General features: G+C 37.3%; 4 protein-coding genes across 8 annotated transcripts in view; 3 read left to right on the forward strand and 1 right to left on the reverse strand.

Annotated features, from left to right (window-relative positions):
* Positions 1-6,777, forward strand: part of LOC126856680 (uncharacterized) — a 64,654-nt gene extending 57,877 nt beyond the window's left edge. For both annotated transcript variants that reach the window (XM_050605415.1, XM_050605416.1), the window contains exons 10-14: positions 487-672; positions 884-986; positions 1,410-1,659; positions 2,042-2,217; positions 4,314-6,777. In XM_050605415.1, the coding sequence (XP_050461372.1) occupies positions 487-672; positions 884-986; positions 1,410-1,659; positions 2,042-2,217; positions 4,314-6,723 (3,125 nt within the window). In that variant the 3' untranslated portion in view covers positions 6,724-6,777. The remainder of the gene's footprint in view (positions 1-486; positions 673-883; positions 987-1,409; positions 1,660-2,041; positions 2,218-4,313) is intronic.
* A 3,013-nt stretch (positions 6,778-9,790) lies between these two features.
* Positions 9,791-17,823, reverse strand: LOC126856679 (intraflagellar transport protein 172 homolog). Its single transcript, XM_050605411.1, has 14 exons — positions 17,687-17,823; positions 17,219-17,362; positions 16,947-17,059; positions 16,681-16,866; positions 16,100-16,570; positions 15,125-15,736; positions 14,410-14,848; positions 13,611-14,324; positions 12,966-13,422; positions 12,769-12,875; positions 12,245-12,688; positions 11,570-11,893; positions 10,904-11,334; positions 9,791-10,652 (listed from the first exon to the last, which is right to left on the reverse strand). The coding sequence occupies exons 1-14, from the start codon at positions 17,723-17,725 to the stop codon at positions 9,929-9,931; spliced, it is 5,205 nt and encodes a 1,734-aa protein (XP_050461368.1). The 5' UTR covers positions 17,726-17,823; the 3' UTR covers positions 9,791-9,928.
* Positions 17,824-18,080: 257 nt separating this feature from the next.
* On the forward strand, positions 18,081-21,068 carry LOC126856690 (3'-5' exonuclease). Of its 4 annotated transcripts, XM_050605431.1 has the most exons (7): positions 18,081-18,262; positions 18,938-19,086; positions 19,684-19,908; positions 20,222-20,366; positions 20,451-20,552; positions 20,775-20,857; positions 20,929-21,068. In XM_050605431.1, coding segments are annotated over exons 1-7 (750 nt in total). In that variant the 5' UTR covers positions 18,081-18,217; the 3' UTR covers positions 20,930-21,068. The 4 variants fall into 4 exon arrangements, with proteins under 4 accessions (XP_050461388.1, XP_050461387.1, XP_050461391.1 ...); XM_050605430.1 differs by having other exon boundaries at positions 18,103-18,262; positions 20,775-20,935; XM_050605434.1 differs by lacking the exon at positions 18,081-18,262 and adding an exon at positions 18,555-18,571 and having other exon boundaries at positions 20,775-20,935.
* Positions 20,939-21,725, forward strand: LOC126856691 (putative lipoyltransferase 2, mitochondrial). Its single transcript, XM_050605435.1, has one exon. It carries the CDS (start codon positions 20,939-20,941, stop codon positions 21,641-21,643), a length of 705 nt encoding a protein of 234 aa, XP_050461392.1. The 3' UTR covers positions 21,644-21,725.
* The last annotated feature ends 510 nt before the right edge of the window (positions 21,726-22,235 follow it).

Here is a 22,235-nt window from a genome sequence, read left to right on the forward strand (position 1 = left end):
ATTTGTGTATAAATTTCGTCACATTTGTTACAACGATGAAATTTTTGATTATTCTCTCGCTATATCCTTTTCAAGATTGAAAATTATATCATAAAACTAACAATACCAGCGTGTTTCACATTTAATATCACGTCGTATATTCACGTCGAATTAATTTACCATAATTTACTTTTATAAATGTTTGCGCATTAATACATAATAATACATTGCTATTATTTCTCTCGCGAAGAACCTGTCTCCTCTATTTTCAATGTCCCTTCGGGGGTGCGATGCCCATTCCACTCTCCGACATTCACTCTGACCATCGTTATCGTTCGCTGACCTAATTGCCCAGGTTTACCTCGAAACTACCCTCGCATTATCCCGGGCTCATCCTCATTCCCCGCCAAACCCTCTTTCCTATTTCTCTCTCTCTCTCTCTCTCTCTCTTCCTCTCCCTCTACCTCTCACAGGCTCGGTCAGTTACACAGCGCTTTTGGTTTCCAGAGGTCCCAGAGACTCCACCCCGACCGAGATCCATGGCACCCCCCACATCCCGCAGCAGCGGTGGTGGCACTGGAATCGGCGCCGGTGGTTGGGGGGACGCCCCTCTCGCCAGAGCTCTCTTTGCCTATCTTAGCTCGGGAGAAAATCAGCTGAGTTTTCTGGAGGGTGATCTCATCGCTCTGATGGGTAAGTATATATGTATATATATAGCTGCATAATTGAAGAAAACTTAATGAAAAGAAATTCAACAATATGAAATGTAAAGATAAATTAATTATTCTCCTGGTTTTTAAATTTTTACAATAGGAAAGAAACTTAATTGCAAAAAAATGTTGATGAGAATGGAGTATAAGCGAATGTTGCAAATTTGCATATTTTTCTTTTTCTTTTTTATTAGGAGACCGTCAGAAGGGATGGCAATTTGGCGAGAATCTCCGCACTCAAAGCTCGGGTTGGTTTCCCTTGGCGTATACCGAAATTATAATCGACGATACTTTGGGGTGAGTAAATCTTCCCCAAACCTCAAAGTGCGAGAATGCCGAAACTTCGCACTTATGCATCATCGCATAATTAATCCTCCAACTCGAAATATTTGACGTAACGACATCTCATATTTTAATCAGAAAATTATTATCAAAAAATTTTATCAAAAGAACTTAATATTATCGTTTTGTTATCAAATATTATTATCGAACCTTGTAAAATTTTTCATTAAGAATTAATAAATATTTTTACTGGTTATTTATTTATTTATTTATTTATTTTTTTATTTGTATTACATTCAATTCATTCTCGCGAAATTTTTCGAGTGGACTAATTTTTGCGTAACTTGCAATTTTGTGTAATTTGTTATTTTACACTTAATCGTTTTGAAAATTTTTCGGGTACGTGCATACTAATTTGTATCATCGAATTGCGCAAAGATCACCGAGTCATGGAGCGAGCCGCGGTAGGACTCCGGATTTGCAAGCCATTCCACCGTGCAAGCCGCCTCCTTCTCGACCGCCAATCACACCAGCCAGTATCGACGATTCATCTGGGGGTACCACGGGCGCTAATAGCAACACTGCCAACAACAACAACAACAACAACAGCAACAACAATAGCTGCATTGGCACGCCGACTAATAACGCGAGTGTTCTGGCGACTCCAACAGCGCGTCAATCAAAATCGGTGAGTTAAATCTATTACCAACGATGTGCTTTTCTCCTTATATTTGTTTATTATATATATATATCGATTTATTTAATCCAGATTAACCTGTGTTTTGCCACAAATGACAAAGCTTTCAATCTAAAAAAAAAAAAAAACTTTATTAGTGCGATATAAAAAATTAATAATTTTTTAATTAATTAAAAAATCAGAAATGATGTTTATAATAAAATATCAATAAATTTTTATTAGTTTTTTTATTGACACTTTTGATCAAGATTGTACATTCGAATTCTAAGCTTTGCCACAAGACATGTGCTTGTGTGTGCATTGCAGTACCAAGATTGATTAGAATTAGAGCAAATGTAAAAGAGTAAGAAAATTAATTTCATTTGCGTTTCAGATCCGTCCATCAGGTACGTTGCCCACAGTATTAGCTGGAGGGCGAAGGGTGCAACCACCCGTGCCCCCAGTGCCACCTCCGGCAATGACGTCCCTCCATAGCAGCAACGACAGCGGCTTTTCCAATGAGCCCCCAGTGCAGCCCGATGTCGATTACAGCGACGACGAGGCATTGAGGTAAGTCACTAAAAACTACGCCTTTCTAATCGATTGCAAATTTATTTTCGTTCTTCGTTTACTCATGACCTTTAATTGAACTTTTATGTGCTTTATATAAGCTATGTAAATTATATCGAGAAAAATAAATTTTTTGATATTTTATGTTTATGTATATGAGATAAAAGATATCATTTTGCTTGTTTTAAAATAATATAATTAATACAATAATCAAATATAATAATAAGATGATAGTATTACAAATAAATAAATTATATATTATTTATTAAAAAAAAATAATTTTTAATTAATAAATTAAAGAACGGTCACTTTTTGTATTCATTGGAAGGAGATTTTTTTGTAATTCTCACACCTGTAAATTATCTTAATTATTGTTATAAAAGAGAATTTACATAACTTATGTAAACTATATCAAGGATGAAACCGATAAAATTTTACTGAATTCACATAGAACGTAAACGTGGAAATTATTCCTACGTTCTATTTGTAACAATAAAAATACGATAATTGATATATATATATGATCGTTTTTTATATGAAGGAGAGATTTGTACTTGGGGACATATTTTGTCTTAGGAATGCTAATGAACGCTAATTATTTTTAATAATAATGAGATTTTTGATAGCTCAATTCCATCACTTTCTTTTAATAATCATTAGTTAACAATCTGTATAATGATATGCACATTACAGTAATTTAGTTTTCATAATTTAATATTTTTTCCATAATTTTTTAAAAGATTTTTACTAAAATTTAAATACACTATCGGATATTAAATATCGGATATTAATCTCAACATGATTATATCGGTTTCAATCCTTAATTTACATTAATTACATGTAGAGTATCATTATTTATTTACAGAAATCCGATAGCGAGTGTAAATCACTTATTACTTACTTGCAATATAATATATGTATTTCAGATTCTTTCGATTCTCTAATATTTTCGCTTTTTGAATGATATGCTCCGATAATTAGCGGATAAGTGCACTTTTGCTTTACCCTATTCAATGCGAGATCGAAGCTTTATATCATTGTGGATCTGCCATTCTGCTATCAACTGTCTCTTTGTAATTAGTACGATTTTAACTCTTCTTTCACCCTTGTTTTCGCTCTCCGCACTCAATTTGATTGGTTTGTGATGCTATTGCGAAGTATAGGGTTCTGGCAATGTCGATCATTGTAATTAATTTTGGGTAAAGCAATATTGAATTGCCATAATTCTTCAATATAGAGCAGCTTTCGTAGTACATCTATCGAATTTATATACTTGTCATTTGCTACGCGCACGTAATTCTGCAATATTGTATTATGTATATTAACAAAATAAAAAGATTTAGGATATTTAGATAATTTACTTGGCTCCTTATTACTGTGATTGTTTTTATACCATCTTTTAGTAGTAACTTTGGATAACTTGCGACAGCAAATTGACATTAATGTTACAATGCATAATAGCATGATTGGTATGATAAGATGGCATGATAGTCTTCTTTGGTATTTTAATCTGAATTCGATCAAGTACGATTTTTATTACATCATTTTATTTTCTTCTTTTTCTTTCACGATTTAAGCAAATGAATATGTGTCTATTTCATATTTGAATAATTTATTATTATTTCATGACTTTTTATTTATTTACTATACAGTTTTAATTTGTGATTGTATTTACAAATTGTTTTATTTTACACCAATGTTAAGAAATTTATTTTTTATTCTCTATACTTATAAAAGATTTCGTTATTATATTTTTCACTTATTTTTTCTTTAAAACAAAATTATTAATATTATTAAGATATTTTATTATTTTAATTCTTTGATCTTTTATATTAAAACTTTAAAATAATAAAGTGAAAATAGCTGTAAATAAGTCATTTTTATTTCTCATGAATCGAACTCGGAAAATTAGTTATTTCCATTTCTTCGAAATATATATCTCTCCTTCTTGTAGATATCGCATGCGCTATCGTGGTCGCTGGAAATAAACCGCCGTGGTGGTGGTTCTCTGCATCTTCACCAACCTCTACCTTTCTAATTCCTTGTCTCTCCATCCTGTTTTTTTTTCTTCTTTATTGACTGCGCCGCGCATACAGACAACGGCGCCGGAAACCGCGAAGCGGAGGAGATCGTCCGTCCCCAAAGGATGAGAAACAGGCAAAGGACTGGGAGAACGACTCTTGGAAGACAATCCCACGGGACGAGAAATCCTGGCAGCTGTATCGCACGGCAATGAATTTGTGGGCGGAATCCAAAGCCAATCAGACAGGCGAGGATTCGAAAAAGTACTTTGAGATGGAGAACGGTAACTTTGCGCTGGAGAATGGCAATGTAACGAAGAAGAGGAAGAGCAAAAAGACGGCACAGCAGTCGAACGAACGACCTAGCCCGAATCAGCGCACGAAGATGACGGATGAGCGAAGCGCTTCCGCTGTTACTCGTCATGGCGATCAGCGACGCGTAGACAAGCGGATGCAGACAGAGACCGAGGAGGACGAACTCGAGGAAGATGAGCAAGATTTTGGCGCCGAATGTAGTAATAATAATAATAATAAGTTTTACGGAAATAATCAGGACTCTCAACAAGAGCGAAGAGGAGAAAGCAGTTTCGAAACAGACAAATACGCCAAGTCTTCGAGCTCGTCATCGGAATCCGATGACGAGAGCACTATCACCATTCCGGAACCAGGCCGCAAGGTCGAGCATATAGCGCAGAAGCTCGAACAGACCGCGCAAAAGTATGCGCGCGAGCATAGTCCGCCCAAGTTTCTCGAACGCCGCGAGAGAATAAACGCGGCAGAGTATAAGAGCTTGGAGAGGGAAGCGCGCGAAACAGCATTGTCGCGCGAACGTCGCGAAAGATCAGCCATGGACTATAAAAGCCTGGAGCGTAGCCGGGACGGTAATCAAAAGAATTCGGAGCGCTTGCGCGACGATAAACATCTGCGAGATGATGAACGCATGCTGCGGGACGATAAGCACTCGCTTGAACGAAGTTCTCGCGAGGACAAGCAAAATTGTGGACGCTTGAGAGATGATAATAAACAGAGCTTTGAATTTTTGAGAGAGGAGAAGGCAAACTTTGAACGCGCAAGAGAGAACAAACAATGCTTCGAACGCTCAAGAGAGGACAAGCAGATTTTTGAACGTTCGAGGGAGGACAAGCAGAGCTTTGATCGCTCGCGAGAAAACAAACAGAGCTTCCAGCGATCCCGCGAGGAAGCGCAGTCGTATGAACGAGCTCGCGCTCGTTCTAGGAACGACCAAGAACGCGCGTATAACACGGAGCAACGAAAGGAGATGATGGGTTACGAACGAACGTTTGAGAAAAATCGCAATAGGATGGTCGAACGATTGTCCAGTCGACGATTCGAACGACCGCGACCACCATCGCAAGAGGCTCCAGAACGGCCTGTCGGACCTTACCGAGAACGCAGGTACTCCGATAAGGAAGAAGTGATTTATGGAGAGACTGGCCGAAATGGAATAGATTCGCTCGAGAGAGATCGCGGTTATGAGTCAAACTTTGAGACAAAATTGGAAAGATCAAAGGTGATCGAGAGACACGGTTATCACGCAGGCCTGCATGCTCCAAGTCTTGAGAAGCGAAACATTGTACCGAGAAATAACGAGCAGAGTAACGGCGACACCAATAACAATACACTCAAGATGGAGCGAAAATCACCGCGACAGGACCAGATTACCGCTATGGGTCATCTCGCGCAAACCGGCAGAGCTTTTGAGGAACCGAAGAGCCCGAAGCTCGTAAAACGGACCAAATCATTCTGGAAGTTCCGTCGGGATTCGGAAGTTTTGGAAGGTATGGCGCTTTGGCAGCACCGCTCGCTCGTGGACATTCCAAAGATGATCCGCAAAGAAGACAAGATAACAGGAAACGAGGAGAAGCAGAGAAACTCTGAGGGCGGCAGTCCAAATTTGAGTCTGGGCAACAGCGAGAGCACCATCACGAATGAACATCGACACGAGGAGCCGAAACCGGCTGAAAGAAGCCACGTGCCCGACAAGACGAATTACTTTGATGATTTTCCGACGCCAGCGGAACGGCCCAAGATCACGGAAAGATCGGCGTATAGAATTCAACAGCAGCCGGAGGAACGCGCATACTTTGTCGGTAATGTGTCGCGCAAGGCTATTATCGAGAAGGAGCGTAGGCGCAGTCTCGAGGCGAAACGAAATATGATTGTGGCCGAGTTGAAGGAGAACAACGAGAATAAGCGGAACGAGATCCCGATGCACAGCAGAAGAAATTATGACGAGGAGGAGGACGCAACGTTAAATTTTAGCGAGACTGAGGCTTCCGATGAGGAATCTACATACAGCTGCATTGTTGTTAAAGACCAGAGCATACCGGAGAAGACACTATTGCCGAGGACTAAGCTGAGAAGGGAATCCGATCGAGATAAGAATACTTGCGGACCCTGGTACGATCTTTGGGGAATGGACGCGTCCGTTAATAAGAAGAAGAGAAAGCAGAAGCAGCAATAAGACGAACTGAAATCAACTGATATGAGATTATTACAAAGATGTTAAAATTAATTAAATATTGAGTTTAAGAGGCAAAAATGATGAAGAAAATATATTTTGAAGCAAAAATGAGAATACTGAACAGAAAACGGAACATGGAGCAGAAAGAAAAAAAGAGAGAGAGAAAGAGCTAAAGATTGGATATTTATCTCAAGAAGGAGAAGTCGACGATTGGCACTAAAAGTATGAAAAAAAAAAATAATAACAATTAATAAAAGAAGCGGCAGTTTCCATTGCACGCGTAACATACATGCTTTCATCTTTTAAAATAAATTTGTATCGGCAAACAGACATTGGAATTTGCAAGTTGTTGTCGCATGTACATATGTTATTACTTCAAATATCTTAAAATCATCTTATTTGTTTTGAATTTTTTGTGGACTACCTTTTCATGAAATTTTGTGAGTGATCACTACATATCCCACTTTGATGTATTTGTGTTGGCAAAATCCGTTTTGCTCTGTCTCGTCTTCAACAATTGGCTGTTGATGTTGTAGGAGCTTGCAGCATCGTCGAAGAAAACGCTCGATACACTTTTGCGACGACTTCTAGGCTAAACTTATTCTTGCGGAATGGAGTGAGCAACGTTACCGGATGATGCATCGCCATTGATCGTGACTTTTGTATCGTTATCTGCTATTGCTGCACGCGATAGTTCTTTTTGTTTTTGTTATTGCTAGCATAGCGCAAATCATTCGCTAGATTATTTATAAATGTTTCAAACTCTTGTCATTTTGAATTGTTATCGGTCGCTTCGATTGTCTTGCAAATTAGTTTGAAAAATCACACACATATGTATTTCATTATATGTAAATTTAGGATTTAAATAAAAACTTTAATTGAGCGCTGTATAATTAGTGACAAAAATATTATATACTTAAAAAAAAAAAAAAAGCATTAAAAGAGATATTTGAAGCTAAAAAATTGGATATTAGTAACTAAACAATCTGCAATCTCGTGCTCTCGAAAATTTTTTTTTCTTTTTTTTATCTAAAGTTTCTATCGTTCATAATCGTATATAATCACATATGATCATCCAGTAATTAAGACGAGCACCGATTAACTCCAATTAACACCTTTCAGGACAAACATATTCGCAACTGTCAAGCTACGAAAGACGAAGACTAACGATCGTTCGGCGCCAGCACTGTCATGAGACAAGTCCTTTCTCTAGATGATGTGTTTCTCGTGCCAGTAGCGATTGATGATAAGGGAACGAAGATATCTCCCTTTTGTCGAACAAGTTCCTTCGTCGCGCAGTTTTTCTTCTCAAGACCAGAATAAACTATTGTCAAATAGTTATCCAATATCAATTTCCTTTCAAACGAAAACGCGATGCTAACCCTTTCCATTTGAAACACGTGAAGCATTGTATGGAGACAGTTTGTAGTTTCATAATATTAAATAAAGCATGTTATGTGAAGGTTTAAAGAATATTATGATTGTATGCCAATACAATTTTACGGTGTCAAATGAATGAAGAGACTAAAATAGTATTAACGTATTTTCACAGCGTTAACAGTTTAACTATATACGTTGAAACAATTTTACAATGAACAAAAAGTTCACTGTAAAAGTTATATAGCCAAAAGTCCATCATTTGCAAAATTCTTTATAAAGTTATGTTTATCTAAGATATAGATCTTACGAATTATAGACTACTTCTACCCTCAACAGCCTTTTAAACTGATAAAAACTGTAATTCTTCCGACAATTCGTGAAACGAGTATTAACGAAAAAAAGATTGTTATACACATTTATTGCTATCAATATATATTATATTTAACTCTACACACTTAATTATACTCTCTACTTATAATATCTTTAATATACTGAAAGTGTACTGAAAGGGTTATCGTCGAGGATATTGGATAATTAACGATTTTGTATTTAACATGCTATTTTGAAGTATTTTTAAGCGTTTTTCAACATGTACTTTAAGGTAGATTTAGTTTAAGATAATATTCTAACGTAATTTAGGTACGAACGTAATTTAGACGAAAAAGAAGACGTCCAATTCGGAGCGGAAAGTAAGGTGGATTTTAGGGCAACCATTCTTTTGTAACTTTTGAAATGCGTTAGTGTTAAGTATTCAAGGAAGTTCAGGATACAGAGATGTTAATATATTATGAATAATATATTATAATTATATACAATTATATAAACGATCGTCCAAACCTGATTGCGGCAATTTGGATTAGATTAGATTAGGTTAAATAAAATTGTTGTAATAAGAATCATGTATACACACATGCATACACGTTATATATATATATATATATATATATATATATATATATATATATATATATTATATTATTGTTATTATAAATACACCAATTTTTTAACGTGCATTTGCAGTTTTATATACTCATCGTATCTTTTTTTCGTACAATATTATGTAATATTATTATATTAATGTTTTCTTTTTCTTTTTTTTGTCATGCAAATGTCGGCAATGTAGCTGACTAGATGAATTTTCCGCAGCGGGATATTAAACCCATTACGATTTCGGGTCAATATAATGTGCGCGTGTGTGCGTATGTACATGTATTTGCTTTACTTTGAACCGCCGAATTCCACGGGTGGCTTTTTGGCTTACGGAATGCGCCAAAGCTGAGCATATTTGCCAAGCGGTTAATTATCATTTGCGGCTGCCCGTCCTCTCAAATCCCTTCATCAGCTATCCTGCAGAATGAACGCACTGTCTGTCCAAAAAGATTTAACAGAGAACAATTTGACTGACACTTTGATTAATGCTTCTTTTATATTCTTCTCGAAATTATTGTAATTAAAACAGAAAACAATATAAAGACTATATTTCTCTTGACGGTTTATTTTTTTTATTTTTTATTTTTTTTTTTGTAAATTTATTAAGATTAAAATATAAAAGTTTTACATCTAAATAATAAATTACATATAAATCAATAAATAATAAATTAATGAAACGACTTATTCTTCATATGGTCTCGGCTAAACGAAAGAAGGTAATCGCCGGTAAGAATGTAATACACTAAGGAAGCAGATGTATATTAACGAATAATTCGTTATTGTTTATTTATTTGTTTACAAGCATATTGCAATTATTTTAATTTTTTTCTTTTTATATCATCTTTGTATTTATCTTTATTTGGTTTTAATCATAATTGAAAAACAATTTTTCTCTTCAAAATGAATATTTGGGTACCGCGCCGCACCATTCCTGAAGAAACACGAGGATGTCGTTCAACGGCGATTCCGGAGGCGCCTGTCTGGCTGTATTGGTTAACTTTATCCAGTCGTCGCGATCAGCCACGCGACCGGTCTCCTCGAATTTGATGACCGGGCCGCGTACCGGATATCCCGTAATTACACATTGTTGAAGAGGCGCTCCAGAGTTAGTCGGTGACGTTAACGAACCCACGTAAACGCCTCTCTGGTCGACCGGCAGACCCTGCTCGATCTTTTGATCCATAGATATTGCCAGCACCCATTCTCTCACCTCCTCGCGTTGATCCGTTGCGACGCCGAGACTCTCTGGAAGTGGAACTTCCAACGGAAAATCGGTGACACGTAGATCGTCCACGTCGAGAACAATGCCATCGCCCTCTTCTTCGATACATTCCTCCAGATCGAGGAAATGATTGAGGAATACAAATGCTTCGCTCAAAAGACCCGCGGAACGTGCCGCGACGCCGGCTTCGTAGTAAAATCTGTCAGCGTGGAGTACGTCGGTGTGTCGCAGGAGGCTGATAGACACTTTGACAACAATACTAGAAAGCGCCGGAAACGAACGACAGCCATGTTTCACCGCGGATAAATGCGCAGCCTCTAAAAGTCGCTCAAATTTGTTGGAGGACGGCGATGAACGGCAGAGACCGTATAAAACATCGCGGAGCTGAGCTAAGTATCTGGAATTAGTTAATCAACGGATAAAAAGAGCGAAGAAAATAAAAAGAAAATTATCACATAGTCGAATAAAGAATATGATAAATCTTCCAATATCCAGATTTCTAACATAACAAACATAGAAAGCGAAGAAAGTCGTCAGAAGTGTTAAAGAAAATGGATACGAAAAGAATACGAATTTTAATAGAAGAAAGAAGAAATCTTTGTAAGAGAAAATTGCCGGCAGATTTTCTCGTCAACCGATATATCATACCTGTATTCTTGCTGCGCCATATTCAGAATATTCTCCGCCAATTGCAGGTATAGATTGAAATTCTGCGAGATCGCAGGCGCGCCATATTGCGCGTAGAGTTGTAACGCTTGCGGCGCGGCATCGCTCTTCAGCAACTGCGCGGCGCGTCGCGCCACAAATTTATGCAACACTTCCGGACTCTGCGAACTCGCCACGTCAAACACTTGGCTCCATTGACCCTTGCGCGCCATCATCTCAAGGGCGGCATTGCCATCTACTTTCGCCAGCCGTTCCATTTCACCCTCATTCGCCATCACATCCTGGTATTTCTCCTCGAGATACGGTTCGAGATCGGGAGCAAGCTCACGGACGATCCGACGAGCACGATCCCACTCGCCGACTGCCACCAGCGAGCTCACCGCGTCCTTTAGACGATCCGCTTGAAGAAACACCTGCAATGTACGATATATTATTCAATCATCAAGCGCTTAGTTTTTAAAGATTTTTATCTCGTTATTTGTCTTGTGCTCTTAATCTTTACATCCAGATATAATATTTGGAATTTATTCCAAGATCAAGTATAAATAGGCGAATTGGATTCCTTCAGGAGTCAAACTTGTCGATTTCAACAGAGCATTGAGTAGTGAACAAATGTATAATTATATGATCGAAATAAATTAAAAATACCTGAGCGGCGAGCGCGTGTTCACCAACGGAGAACAAGCGTGCACCTAGATCACCTCCGATTTCCGATGCCGTTTCTGGATCCGCTTGATGCAATAGAATATCAGCCGCACGAATGAGATACGATCTGGGAGCTTGCGGGTTCAAAATCAAAGTGTCCAGGGCAGCTCGTACTTCCCCAAGATCAAGCCATTTCCGAGCCTCCTCCAACGCATTTGCTCCGTCCAGTCCCGCACTCTTCTGTCCCAACTCCCTACGAAGGGCTGCTTCCTGACCAGGCAAATACTCTCGACATACTCGCAGCGCTTCAGACCACATTCCGGCTGTCTGAAATAAATTTCTCTTTTTTTCTCACAAGAGATAATCATAATTAGGCGAAAAATTCTTTCGCAGATTGATAATTATTTTTTTATGTGATCAAATAATTTTTTTTCAATTAAATATTTATTCTTTTTAATCGTATTGTGGTTCCTCATTCTCAATACAGTCATATTAAACTACGACAGCAGAAATGAGAAATTATATGTGAATCTTTTTCTTGTGACATAATTAGTTTTCTGGTATGTCATTATTTCTCTTTATTATTAAAAATCGATTTTTATCGTGTAATATTTTATAAAATAGTTAGTCTGCAAGAACTTTTTGCACAATCCGCGTAAATTTCGAGAAGAGGTCAACCTTATAATGTTCTATTATCATTTCCGGTTTGTGGGCTCTCAGAAGTAGAGCCTCTGCCGTAGCGTAATCTTGCCCCTCGGCGGCTTCGGCAGCTCGGGCGATTAGAACCTGTGCCACTGCCTCCTGACTGTGCGATCGCGCGACATCCTCTGCGGATTCCCAGTCGCGGTTATGAATATACATTTGTACTGCCTCCATAACCTTGCCAGCTTGCACGAATTCCTTTTCGGCCTCGGCGAAGCGACCTTCGTCTTCGAGTGCCATGGCGTGGCGATAGTGAACCTCTTTCTTCTGGTCTATCGTGCCGTATTTGGCGATCTCTAAAGCCCACTCGAATAAACTGGCCTCGCACGCCAATTGAAGACAGGAATCTAAATAGTTGAGTCGCATCAGGAGTCTCGCACCTAATTCCGGAGCCAATGTTCGGGCCCACATCAACGCAACCTAAAAAAATAAAGTTTATTCAAAGATAATAAGAAGGAAAAGGCAACACTTTTATAAGCTTTTCTGGCATAAATCTCAACCTGCTGTGCTGCCTTTTCTCCCGAAGCCTTCTTGGCAACTCTCATCGCATCTTCCCACATATTGGCGGATCTATAAGCTGCAACTGCTCCGCGCCAATCACCAGCACCTAGGACAAAATACGAATTACACAAACTAAAGAAGCTGTAGATTAACTTTTTTTGCGCTAAGATATGATCTCACAAATATTGATACTGACCTAAGAAGTGTTCTTCAGCTTCTCTCGGTTTGCCGGCTGCATCTAACTCCCTCGCCAGATGTGCGTGAGTTGTTTGAAGTAGATCCGGCCGATGCTCGGCGACCAATCTGATCATGTCGCCGCGGTGTCCCGCTTTACGATACATTGCGATCGCCGCGTCGTAATCACCAATGGCGACATAGAGCGCTTCAGCGTGGCGAAGTTCACCGGCCTGTTGCAGGCTGTCGGCGTGTTTCATCAGAACTTGGTTTGCTTCATCGTTCTTCATGTATTTTTGAGCTACTTGATGCGCGCGCATCCAATCACCCGACTGCACGTGAATCTCCACGGCACGTTGCGCATTTCCGGCACGAACGAAAAGGCTCTCCGCCAAGTTGCGTTCGCCGATCGACGAAAAATATTCACCCAATTTTTCACATTGCTGACGAATTTCAGAATCATCATCATCCTCGATCACCTTGGAAAGAAAAAAGAATAAGATCCAGAGGAGATACAACAATCTGATCAAAGATATAAGAAATAAGTACTTAATAATTTAATTAATAAATATTTTCAAGCACTGAAAAAATATTTTATAGGTACATCTTTTTTATTAACATTTTATTTTATATAAGGCATACATTCAGAATACAATCATTACTATACCTGTATAATCTGCAGAGCTTTTCTCCATTGTCGCGCATTGATAGCGGCCTTCAACGCTAATACCGTTTCACCCGCTTCGATGAAATGATTAATGGCGGCATCGTAATGACCGTTCGCTGCAAGATGTTTTCCCCAATCCCTCTCCAGCTCGACTACCAATGTGGGATCAACTTTGCGTGCTAAATCGAGAGCTCTGGCAAACACGCCAGCCTGAGCGTAACAACTAATCGCCTCCGAGCCGGCACCGGTTTTCTCCAATAGTTCTCCAGCGAGTTCCATAAGATCGGTAGCTTTAAGTCCATTAATGACCTCCTCAACGATTTGCTCGTCCTCCAACAGCTCATTATCGGTGAGAATTAGTCTAGCAGCTCGCGCAGGTCGACGTGCTTCCAAGTAAAGCTTCACGGCTCTTCTGGGATTCGTGGTCTCTATGATAGACGCTGCGCGGGCTGCTTGGCCACTGTCTAGCAACCAAGCCAAATGACGATCTCGCAATTCCGATAGACCGCTCCAATCACGACTCTGGGCCAAATTCAAAGCGTCTTCCCAGTGCCAATAACGCTGATACATATCCAATGCCTTATCCAACTCGTTCTGCTCTAGATAGATCGCCTCGGCGGTTTTTAGATCGCCGTTCAATATAGCCAGCCGGGCCCAACAATCCGGATTGGCCAGTGGATCGTTGCCTGTCTCTTCGGCATACTTCTCACCGACCTTGAAGCATGATAAAAGAAAAGATGAGAGTATAACATTGGATCTTAAAAGAGACTGCAGATATTTAGAAAGAAAAAATAAAAACCTTGGCAATCTCTTTTAAAAATCTCGCGCAAGCTACATCGCCCATAGCGGCATAACACCTGGCGGCTATCATAATCTTTTTCTCACTCATCGCGTTTCTAGCGACGTTCTCCCACATAGTCTCTACCTGAGGACTGTTGCCCATATTTTCCAAGAACAGAACAACTCTACCAAAGTCGTTGTCGTGCAGCGCGGTTCCAAATTCAATTAGCTCTTCATCCAGCAGATACGGCACCTTAGCGCCATGCTCCTCCACAATCACGGACGTTCGACCATCTTCGCGAACAATGTCTATCACGTCGCCCTTGATCGGCGTCAGCGTGACTGCTTCCGGCGCGTCTATATTGTACCAAACGGCCAGGGTTTGACCTGTCTGAGCGATGACGACATCACTGCCAGGTACCCAAGATGCAAAGGATGCCCCAGTCACCAGCAGAACTCTAATGTTTCGCGCGTATAAATGAAAAAGTTAAGATTGTAATTATAAAGAATCTCCATTATAAGCTTATTTTGATAAAGAATTTTCATTTATCTATAAAGCAAATCTTCAATAAAAATATTAGATCAAAAGATATATCTCTTGTATTACGCTCCGTTTTTTATAATTATTCCAATTCTTTGAAAAATTATGACTATTTCGCTTCAATTGATTTGTGTTCGATAGGAAATATCTTTTGCACAGTAAATGCTAACAGTTTTAACAAAATTTTATTTACCTGCCACCTGTGTCATTGCTTAGCCAGAGACGACCTCGCTTGTCGCGCGACAATAGCCGATGACCTGCCTCGCTCAGCTCCAACCAATCGATTCGAATATCATGAACAATTAAGCTAATTGTCGCGCCAGTTAGCAAATCGATCACACGGACAGTTCTTGGATCCAGCAGATAAGCCAGTTTTTTATTATCGATCCCGCTGGTCGAAGGTCGTTCGTTGACGCGTACACTGACCACATGAGGATTTATCGCTTCCGTTCGTACAGAACCGAGCACCTCGTTCTGACCGTATTCGACGATTGTGAGTTCACCGGAATAGAAAATCAAACAAACGGCTGGATACTCAAAAAAGAATTTCTCGCCGTTATTGGATCGATTTTCCCATGGAATCTCGCTGATCAAGCCCTGCTCAATATCGCCAATTAGCAGAGTGCGTGCCGTGCGTGCGACAACGTTATTATCTCTACGTCCTAAAACGCGCACGTCCTCGATCTCTAGACCAGTTTGCGATCTGACGACGATGGAACGCTGCGAGGAATTGTTCAGAGGTCGAATCACCACTTGACTAGGACCTACGTAGGCCACCTCGTGACTGCCACGAACTACAGTACGTCTAAAGGCAAAGATCGAAAAATTTCGAGAGATATGTATAATAATTGTATACCAACACATAAGTAAAACGTGATCTCATGTGTGTATAGAGACTTAAATAGTTTATTATTTGCAACATTATTCAAACTAAAAACTCTGGATTAAATCTGTTGATAAAATCTTTATTCGCAAAAGATGTAAAATATTGGATTTGTGCGTTAATTTTCAAGCGTTCTCAAATCAGGATAATTTTACATTGAAATCTTTAACAATAGAAAGATGTCAAAGAATGAAGTTTCACGTCATGTAAAGTTGCGAAGGATATTGAATGAAAAAATAAAAAAGTTGAAGATTAGAAAATCCAGCTATCTCATGATCTAGTTACCTGAGGACAGTTTCGAATTGCTCGACACCACCGCACAATCCTCCAACTACTAGCTTCGAACCGTCTCGCCTCCAGGCAAGCGCCGTGATTGTGTAGAAATTAGGTAGGGCACGTACATTAGTCTCCTCCCAGACGCTTCGTCGCGGGCTCCAGTCGAGGATGCGCACCTTATCCCAGGAACCTACGGCGACGCTCTGACCGCTCGGGCTGCAACAGGCTATGGAAATCTCTCTCTCTTGAGAATCTCGGCTATAGTCAAAAGTTTTGACCGGCTTGCCATATGAATCGTAAACGGTCAATCGCTTGTCGCAACCCGCTGCCAAAATGTGCGATTGCGGCCATGCAAGAGCGTAAGCAGGCACGCCATGAACGCACACTCGTCCCGACGGCTCCGCACCATCATTCTCGGTAATATAATACCGGATTATACTTCCATCGGCGTGACTCGATATGAAACCGCTGCCACGGATGCTGAAAGTTAAGGAAGAAAATTGTAAGCATTAAGTTGAAACTTCGACAAATCATTATGCGGCCTGTAATCGATATCTCAAAGCGTATCTCAATGAGTTTTTTTCATTTACTTGCTAGCTAGAGCTATCGTCATGGCGTCAGAGGTATACAAGGTCTGCGCTTTTTGCGACTTGACTAAAGCCGCGCGAACCTTTCCATCCGCCAATCCTATGATAATTGGACCTTCTACGGGCCAGATCAAGCACGTCACCGCGGAACTTTGTCGAAATTTATTGCAAATTACTTTTTTGTCGCCCCTGAAATAATTTCCGATATTAATAAATAATTTCCCCTCTCTATTTTTATTTTTATTTTTAAATTGAAAGTTGATATTTACCAAACCTCTCCTATTTTATATACATATACAATACAGTCTGTTTGACCAACTGCAATCTTTGTAGATTCTGGGGAGAAGGCTATTCCCTTTATCATGTAACTCTTTTTGCCAAACTATAAATGAAAAAAAGATGTTGCTTATTAGTATATTAATTATATTAATTTTATAAAACACAATTAAGAAATTCTGAAGTATTTTGTTTATATATATCAAATCTACATATTAATAATATATAAACATATACTAAACATTTACATTAATATAATAAATACCTTAACATCAACAGGTTTAGTTGAAAACTTGTCGCGTTTGACGCCATTTTCATCAAAGAGATAAATAAAACGATCCGAGGATGCTACAGCTAATTTCAAATTATTTGGCGACCATGCTATGTCAATTACTTTATTTTCAAGCTCCTAAAACATATTATTAAATATAAAATTAATAAAATACCGGAAAAGTCTATTTCCAAGTTTTTGAGTAATATATATATATATATATATATATATATATATATATATATATATATATATATGTATGTATGTATAAACACATATAAGATATATTTGTGATATTCTGGAGGGGCCTACACTCATTATTCGTACACAAGTAAGTTTTAAAAATATTTACAGATACATACACGAAAAGATCAGATAGATTATCAATTTTCTGCAAAATCTTGAAATTTAATAAATTTATTTTGCTTCAAGATATAAATAATAATTGTGTATTGCACTTACCTGCGCTGGCATAACGGTACCGAGATACTTGAGCAACATATCGATTTAATTGCACAATATTATCTTTATCCTATTAAAAAGATTCTCTAATATTATTTACAAACGCTTATTAGTATACACTACACTGAATATAAAGCAAGTGTCAATTGCGCGCCATGTGTACACACTAGTCGCCTAGCGACAGAATCATAGACATACAGACATATATATATGCGCCATTATGTCTACATCTACGCTATTTATTGATGAAATTTGACTATAATATTATAATAGTATCAACCAATCAGCGAATCTTTGGTAACCATTTTCTTTTCAATTGTTTTATTTTCTACGAATTAGATTATTTTCTCACTCTTGAAAACTCGCCCTATAAATATGAGAGTAGGAGCACCTGTCACTCTGTCAGTCATGTACTATCTACCACGTGGTTTATGCAATCTCAATATAAGTATTATAAGTGAATGAAATCTAAAAAAATAATAAAACGGAAGTGCCTCCACCTCTACTCTATATTTTTATCATATTCCAAAGATGAACACACGTGCCGCAAAAAGAAATAAAGATAACGAGGATGAGGTTAGACGTTAGATAAGTCGCTTCGCATTTTCTTTCCTATGCGGAGCGAAATTTGATTTATTTATCGGAAATTATCGAAACATTCTTGTTCAAGATGTTTTCAAATTTGAAATCGGATCATTTATATATTTTTATATAATTGCAAGATATTCGATGCCTTTATGACTACACAAGCTATTAGTTAAAGTCTATCTTTTTCTTTCCAATGTGGAGAGAAAGAGATGAACTTTGAAGTGCCACTAGTGCCATTAATGACTCAGTAGTGACTAGTGTAGTGTGCAGCCAGTTCAGCTGTTAAGAATAGAGCTAGTATGTGACTTTCGCTAAAGAATTTTTTTTCTATCGAAATGATTCTCTATCTAAGAATGATATTTTAATTCAGAGGCACTTACATATATATATATTTTTGTGCTATGAAATTTTCTAAATATATGACATTGGAACAAATGAGAATATATTTTAATATGTATTATAATTATTTGTACGTTTTTTCCAAATAAAAAAAACCTAAAGCACAATGTGATATATATATAATATTTCATTACATATATCTAGAAAAACTTTGACAATCCTGATTGCGTGATATTTAACATTCAGGTCTCTATATACTTTACTATTTAGTATTTCATTAATCCAATTCTCTCTAAAACTGATTGTCTTTTTATTCCTTTGTAGATATTCGCAAATATGAATGGTGTACTGCATCATTCAATGAAACATCACATTCATAAAACATGTGATAAATATCCTCCAATTATCTTCAAGGGTCGCATTGAGTATGCTACTGAATTTGTCGATTGTGCTTTTATCTGCAATAATCTCATGTGAGTGTGAACAAATGCAGGATATTTTTAGAAAGAAAAATATGTAGGTAATATTTTAACATTAAAAAAAAAATTTTTTTAAATATTTGATGGAAAAATGTGACAAAAAGAGATTCTTTCATTTAATGAAACAAGTATTGTGGTAAAAATGTGCTTTTAGTAAAGATTTTTTTTTTCAAGAGTTGAAAGTTCACATTTTTTTAAATAAAATAATGTAGCTAGACAGAAAAAAAAACAAGAGTTCAACTTTGTATCATATGTTTTATTGTAAAAAAAATGCATTTATTTGAGAATAACAAGATTTAAATCTTATATGTTTTAATTTTAAAGACTTTAAATAAAAATTACTTTTTTTTTACTATGATATTTCTTCCATCAAATCAAAATTATCTTCTATGTATATTTCAAAATCAACAAAATAATGGAGATATTTTTTTTATGTTAAAATGTTAAATAAAATATTCCCTGCAGAGATAAGAAGAAAAATCTGTGATATATAATATAAATGAGGACTATAGAGAATAAGAGATAGAGAGAAACTATGAAATAAAAATTTTAATATATAGAAACTTTTATGTATATTTGTATTCTTTTTAGAGAAGAAATTAATTGTAGCAAAGAAAAGGTTATACCAATAGGTTTCGATCTAGAGTGGCCTTTCAATTTCCAAACTGGTAGTGGAAAGACAGCCCTGGTGCAAATTTGTCTAGATGTCAACGTGTGTTACCTCCTGCATATTTATTCCCTGAACAAACTACCAGCAACTTTCGTCGAACTTTTGTGCCATCCAAAAGTTGTACTTGTTGGTGTTAATATTAAAAAGTTAGTATTGCATATATAATTTTTTTTTTTTTTTTTGGAAATAGTTTTATTTGAGAAAAATAGTTACCTTTGACATCAACAAAAAAAATTACGATAAAAGATAGTGATTTTAACATGTGTTTTAGGAATTAAACTCATCTGATTGATCTCTTCTCTTCAAACCAATGTAATTTTTATATAAAATATTTTTTCCGACACATGCAATCTGAGATATATCATTATATATTTAAAATAAGACATCTTTTAGCATTAAATGTTATCATATTTTTATATGATTTTTCTCATACGCAATCATAAGTTTGTTATTTTACAGCGATCTGCGAAAACTTGAAAGAGATTTTAAGGAATTTCCTGCTCAGAAAGTAGTGGAAAGCAATTGTTTGGACTGTGGGCCATTCGCTAATCAACGCTTAAATCGATCTGGTCGTTGGAGTTTGGGAAGATTAACACTTTTAGTGGTATTCTTTTCTTATTATTTTATATTATTTTACTGCAATTTGATAAGTAAAAGTAGAATTGGCAGAAATATTTTTGTGTATTAGCTGAAAAAGAAAATTAATAAGAATCCTGAAGTACGAAGGAGCAAGTGGCATGTACAACCCCTCAGCGACGCCCAAAAGATTTACGCAGCCACTGATGCTTACGTATGTGTAAATAAATCGATGCAACAATAAAAACATCAAAAATAATATTAAGTTGAAATTAAACAACTTAAACATTAAAATAAAAGCATTTTAAAATAAAAGTAATAATATTAAAATTATATGATTAGCTTATAATTTTGAAATTGCCAAAAAAATACTGAGGATTCAGTAACTAAAGAGTCTAAAACATTTCTTTCAAACTAATCATTCTTTTGCACACAGGTATCGCTTCTAATTTATAGAGAACTTTACAACTCGGGAGTACTTAAACAAACCAATGACGAGATTGCAATCAAAGGAAGCTGGTAATGATATAAGTTGATAATTGAATCCTAACGAAGTTTTTCAGCTTTAAAGAGCTAATTCAACGTCATAGAATTCTCGGAATGAATCCACGAGTAAAAGTTCTATTAGCCGGTCGCCTGTCGTACGGGGTCGGTCTACATTTACAGAAGATCTTGTCGGATCATCATCACAAGCATTTGACCAAATCAGCGAATACATTAGTGCTCCTAGAGCACAAACCGGTGTACACAGTGGGAATACGGAACGGAATATATACGGAGACAGATGAAATAAAGTTGAGAAGCCTCGGCGCGGACTTCTGGAGGACGAATCGTGGTGGACTGATCACCTTTCACGGACCCGGTCAATTGATCGCCTATCCGATACTCAATCTAAAACAGTTTCGTACAAGTGTCAGGTGGTACGTGAATCAAATCGAACGTATGATAATACACGTGTGCGGCGAGTTTGGCATCAAGGCCGTGACCTCACCGCACACCGGAGTTTGGGTCGGCGATCGCAAGATTTGTGCCATAGGTGTCCACGGCAGCCGTTATGTCACTACCCATGGCCTCGCGCTCAATTGCAACATTGATCTCGGATGGTTCGAGCACATCGTACCGTGCGGTATCGAGGACAAGGGCGTAACTAGTATCTCCAAGGAACTAGATACAGACGTAACGATCGCCGATGTAATACCGATCTTTCGAAGTGCTTTCCGCGATCATTTCGAATGCGAGCTAATTGATTATCCATCCGACGAGGCTTCGCAATTGCTGCGAGACGCGCATGTTTTAAGAATATGATGAGTGAATAATTAATTATTAAATATTTTTAGAAATAAAGAGATTTGCAAGTTTTTTAAATAAAATTTTGAATGCAGCCCTTCTTTTCTCTTTTTCATTTCTAAATCCTTCAAAAATTTTTGAATATTTAAATGAACTTTTAAATGCAATATATCTTGAGTAAATCAGTCCATATCATGATTAAACATTCAAATTTGATTCTTTAAAATGCTGAATCATGGTTAGTTAATTGTTTTAATTTCAACTGTTTATATTATCCTGTATAAGACAGTGTTGTTAGATTATTGAAAAAATTTTAAACTTTAATGAAGTAATATTAAGATTTTGCTAGTTCTTTACTAACATCGTTAAATTATGACGTTAATAAAAGCGAAAAGCCAAACGAATTCTTACGAAATATATCGAAATAAATTCTTTTTTTTTGGTATTTAATTCATGATTCGATTTTTCTAAATTGATAAATAATTGTAGAACTTCGTGAATTATCTTAAAATCTATCTTCGCTATAAATATAGGACATGTATAGTTTTAGTACATATATATAGCAAGTGATGATCCTATATCTATAATTATATCATAGCCATCTTCTACG

The sequence above is a fragment of the Cataglyphis hispanica genome, chromosome 19 (assembly GCF_021464435.1).
Source record: "Cataglyphis hispanica isolate Lineage 1 chromosome 19, ULB_Chis1_1.0, whole genome shotgun sequence".
In the NCBI taxonomy this organism is placed as follows: domain Eukaryota; kingdom Metazoa; phylum Arthropoda; class Insecta; order Hymenoptera; family Formicidae; genus Cataglyphis; species Cataglyphis hispanica.

What these genes read in the sequence shown, in the direction of transcription:
- LOC126856679 (XM_050605411.1), bottom strand. Translation starts at nt 17,725, where the DNA reads ATGTTGCTCAAGTATCTCGGTACCGTTATGCCAGCGCAG. An exon ending in ACGATAGCTCTAGCTAGCAA is followed by an intron (nt 16,571 to 16,680) that starts GTAAATGAAAAA and finishes CTTAACTTTCAG; the next exon opens with CATCCGTGGCAGCGGTTTCA. An exon ending in ATGGCGCAGCAAGAATACAG is followed by an intron (nt 10,653 to 10,903) that starts GTATGATATATC and finishes AACTAATTCCAG; the next exon opens with ATACTTAGCTCAGCTCCGCG.
- LOC126856691 (XM_050605435.1), top strand. Translation starts at nt 20,939, where the DNA reads ATGAATCCACGAGTAAAAGTTCTATTAGCCGGTCGCCTGTCGTACGGG.
- LOC126856690 (XM_050605430.1), top strand. Translation starts at nt 18,218, where the DNA reads ATGAACACACGTGCCGCAAAAAGAAATAAAGATAACGAGGATGAG. An exon ending in ATAAAGATAACGAGGATGAG is followed by an intron (nt 18,263 to 18,937) that starts GTTAGACGTTAG and finishes ATTCCTTTGTAG; the next exon opens with ATATTCGCAAATATGAATGG. An exon ending in GTTGGTGTTAATATTAAAAA is followed by an intron (nt 19,909 to 20,221) that starts GTTAGTATTGCA and finishes GTTATTTTACAG; the next exon opens with CGATCTGCGAAAACTTGAAA.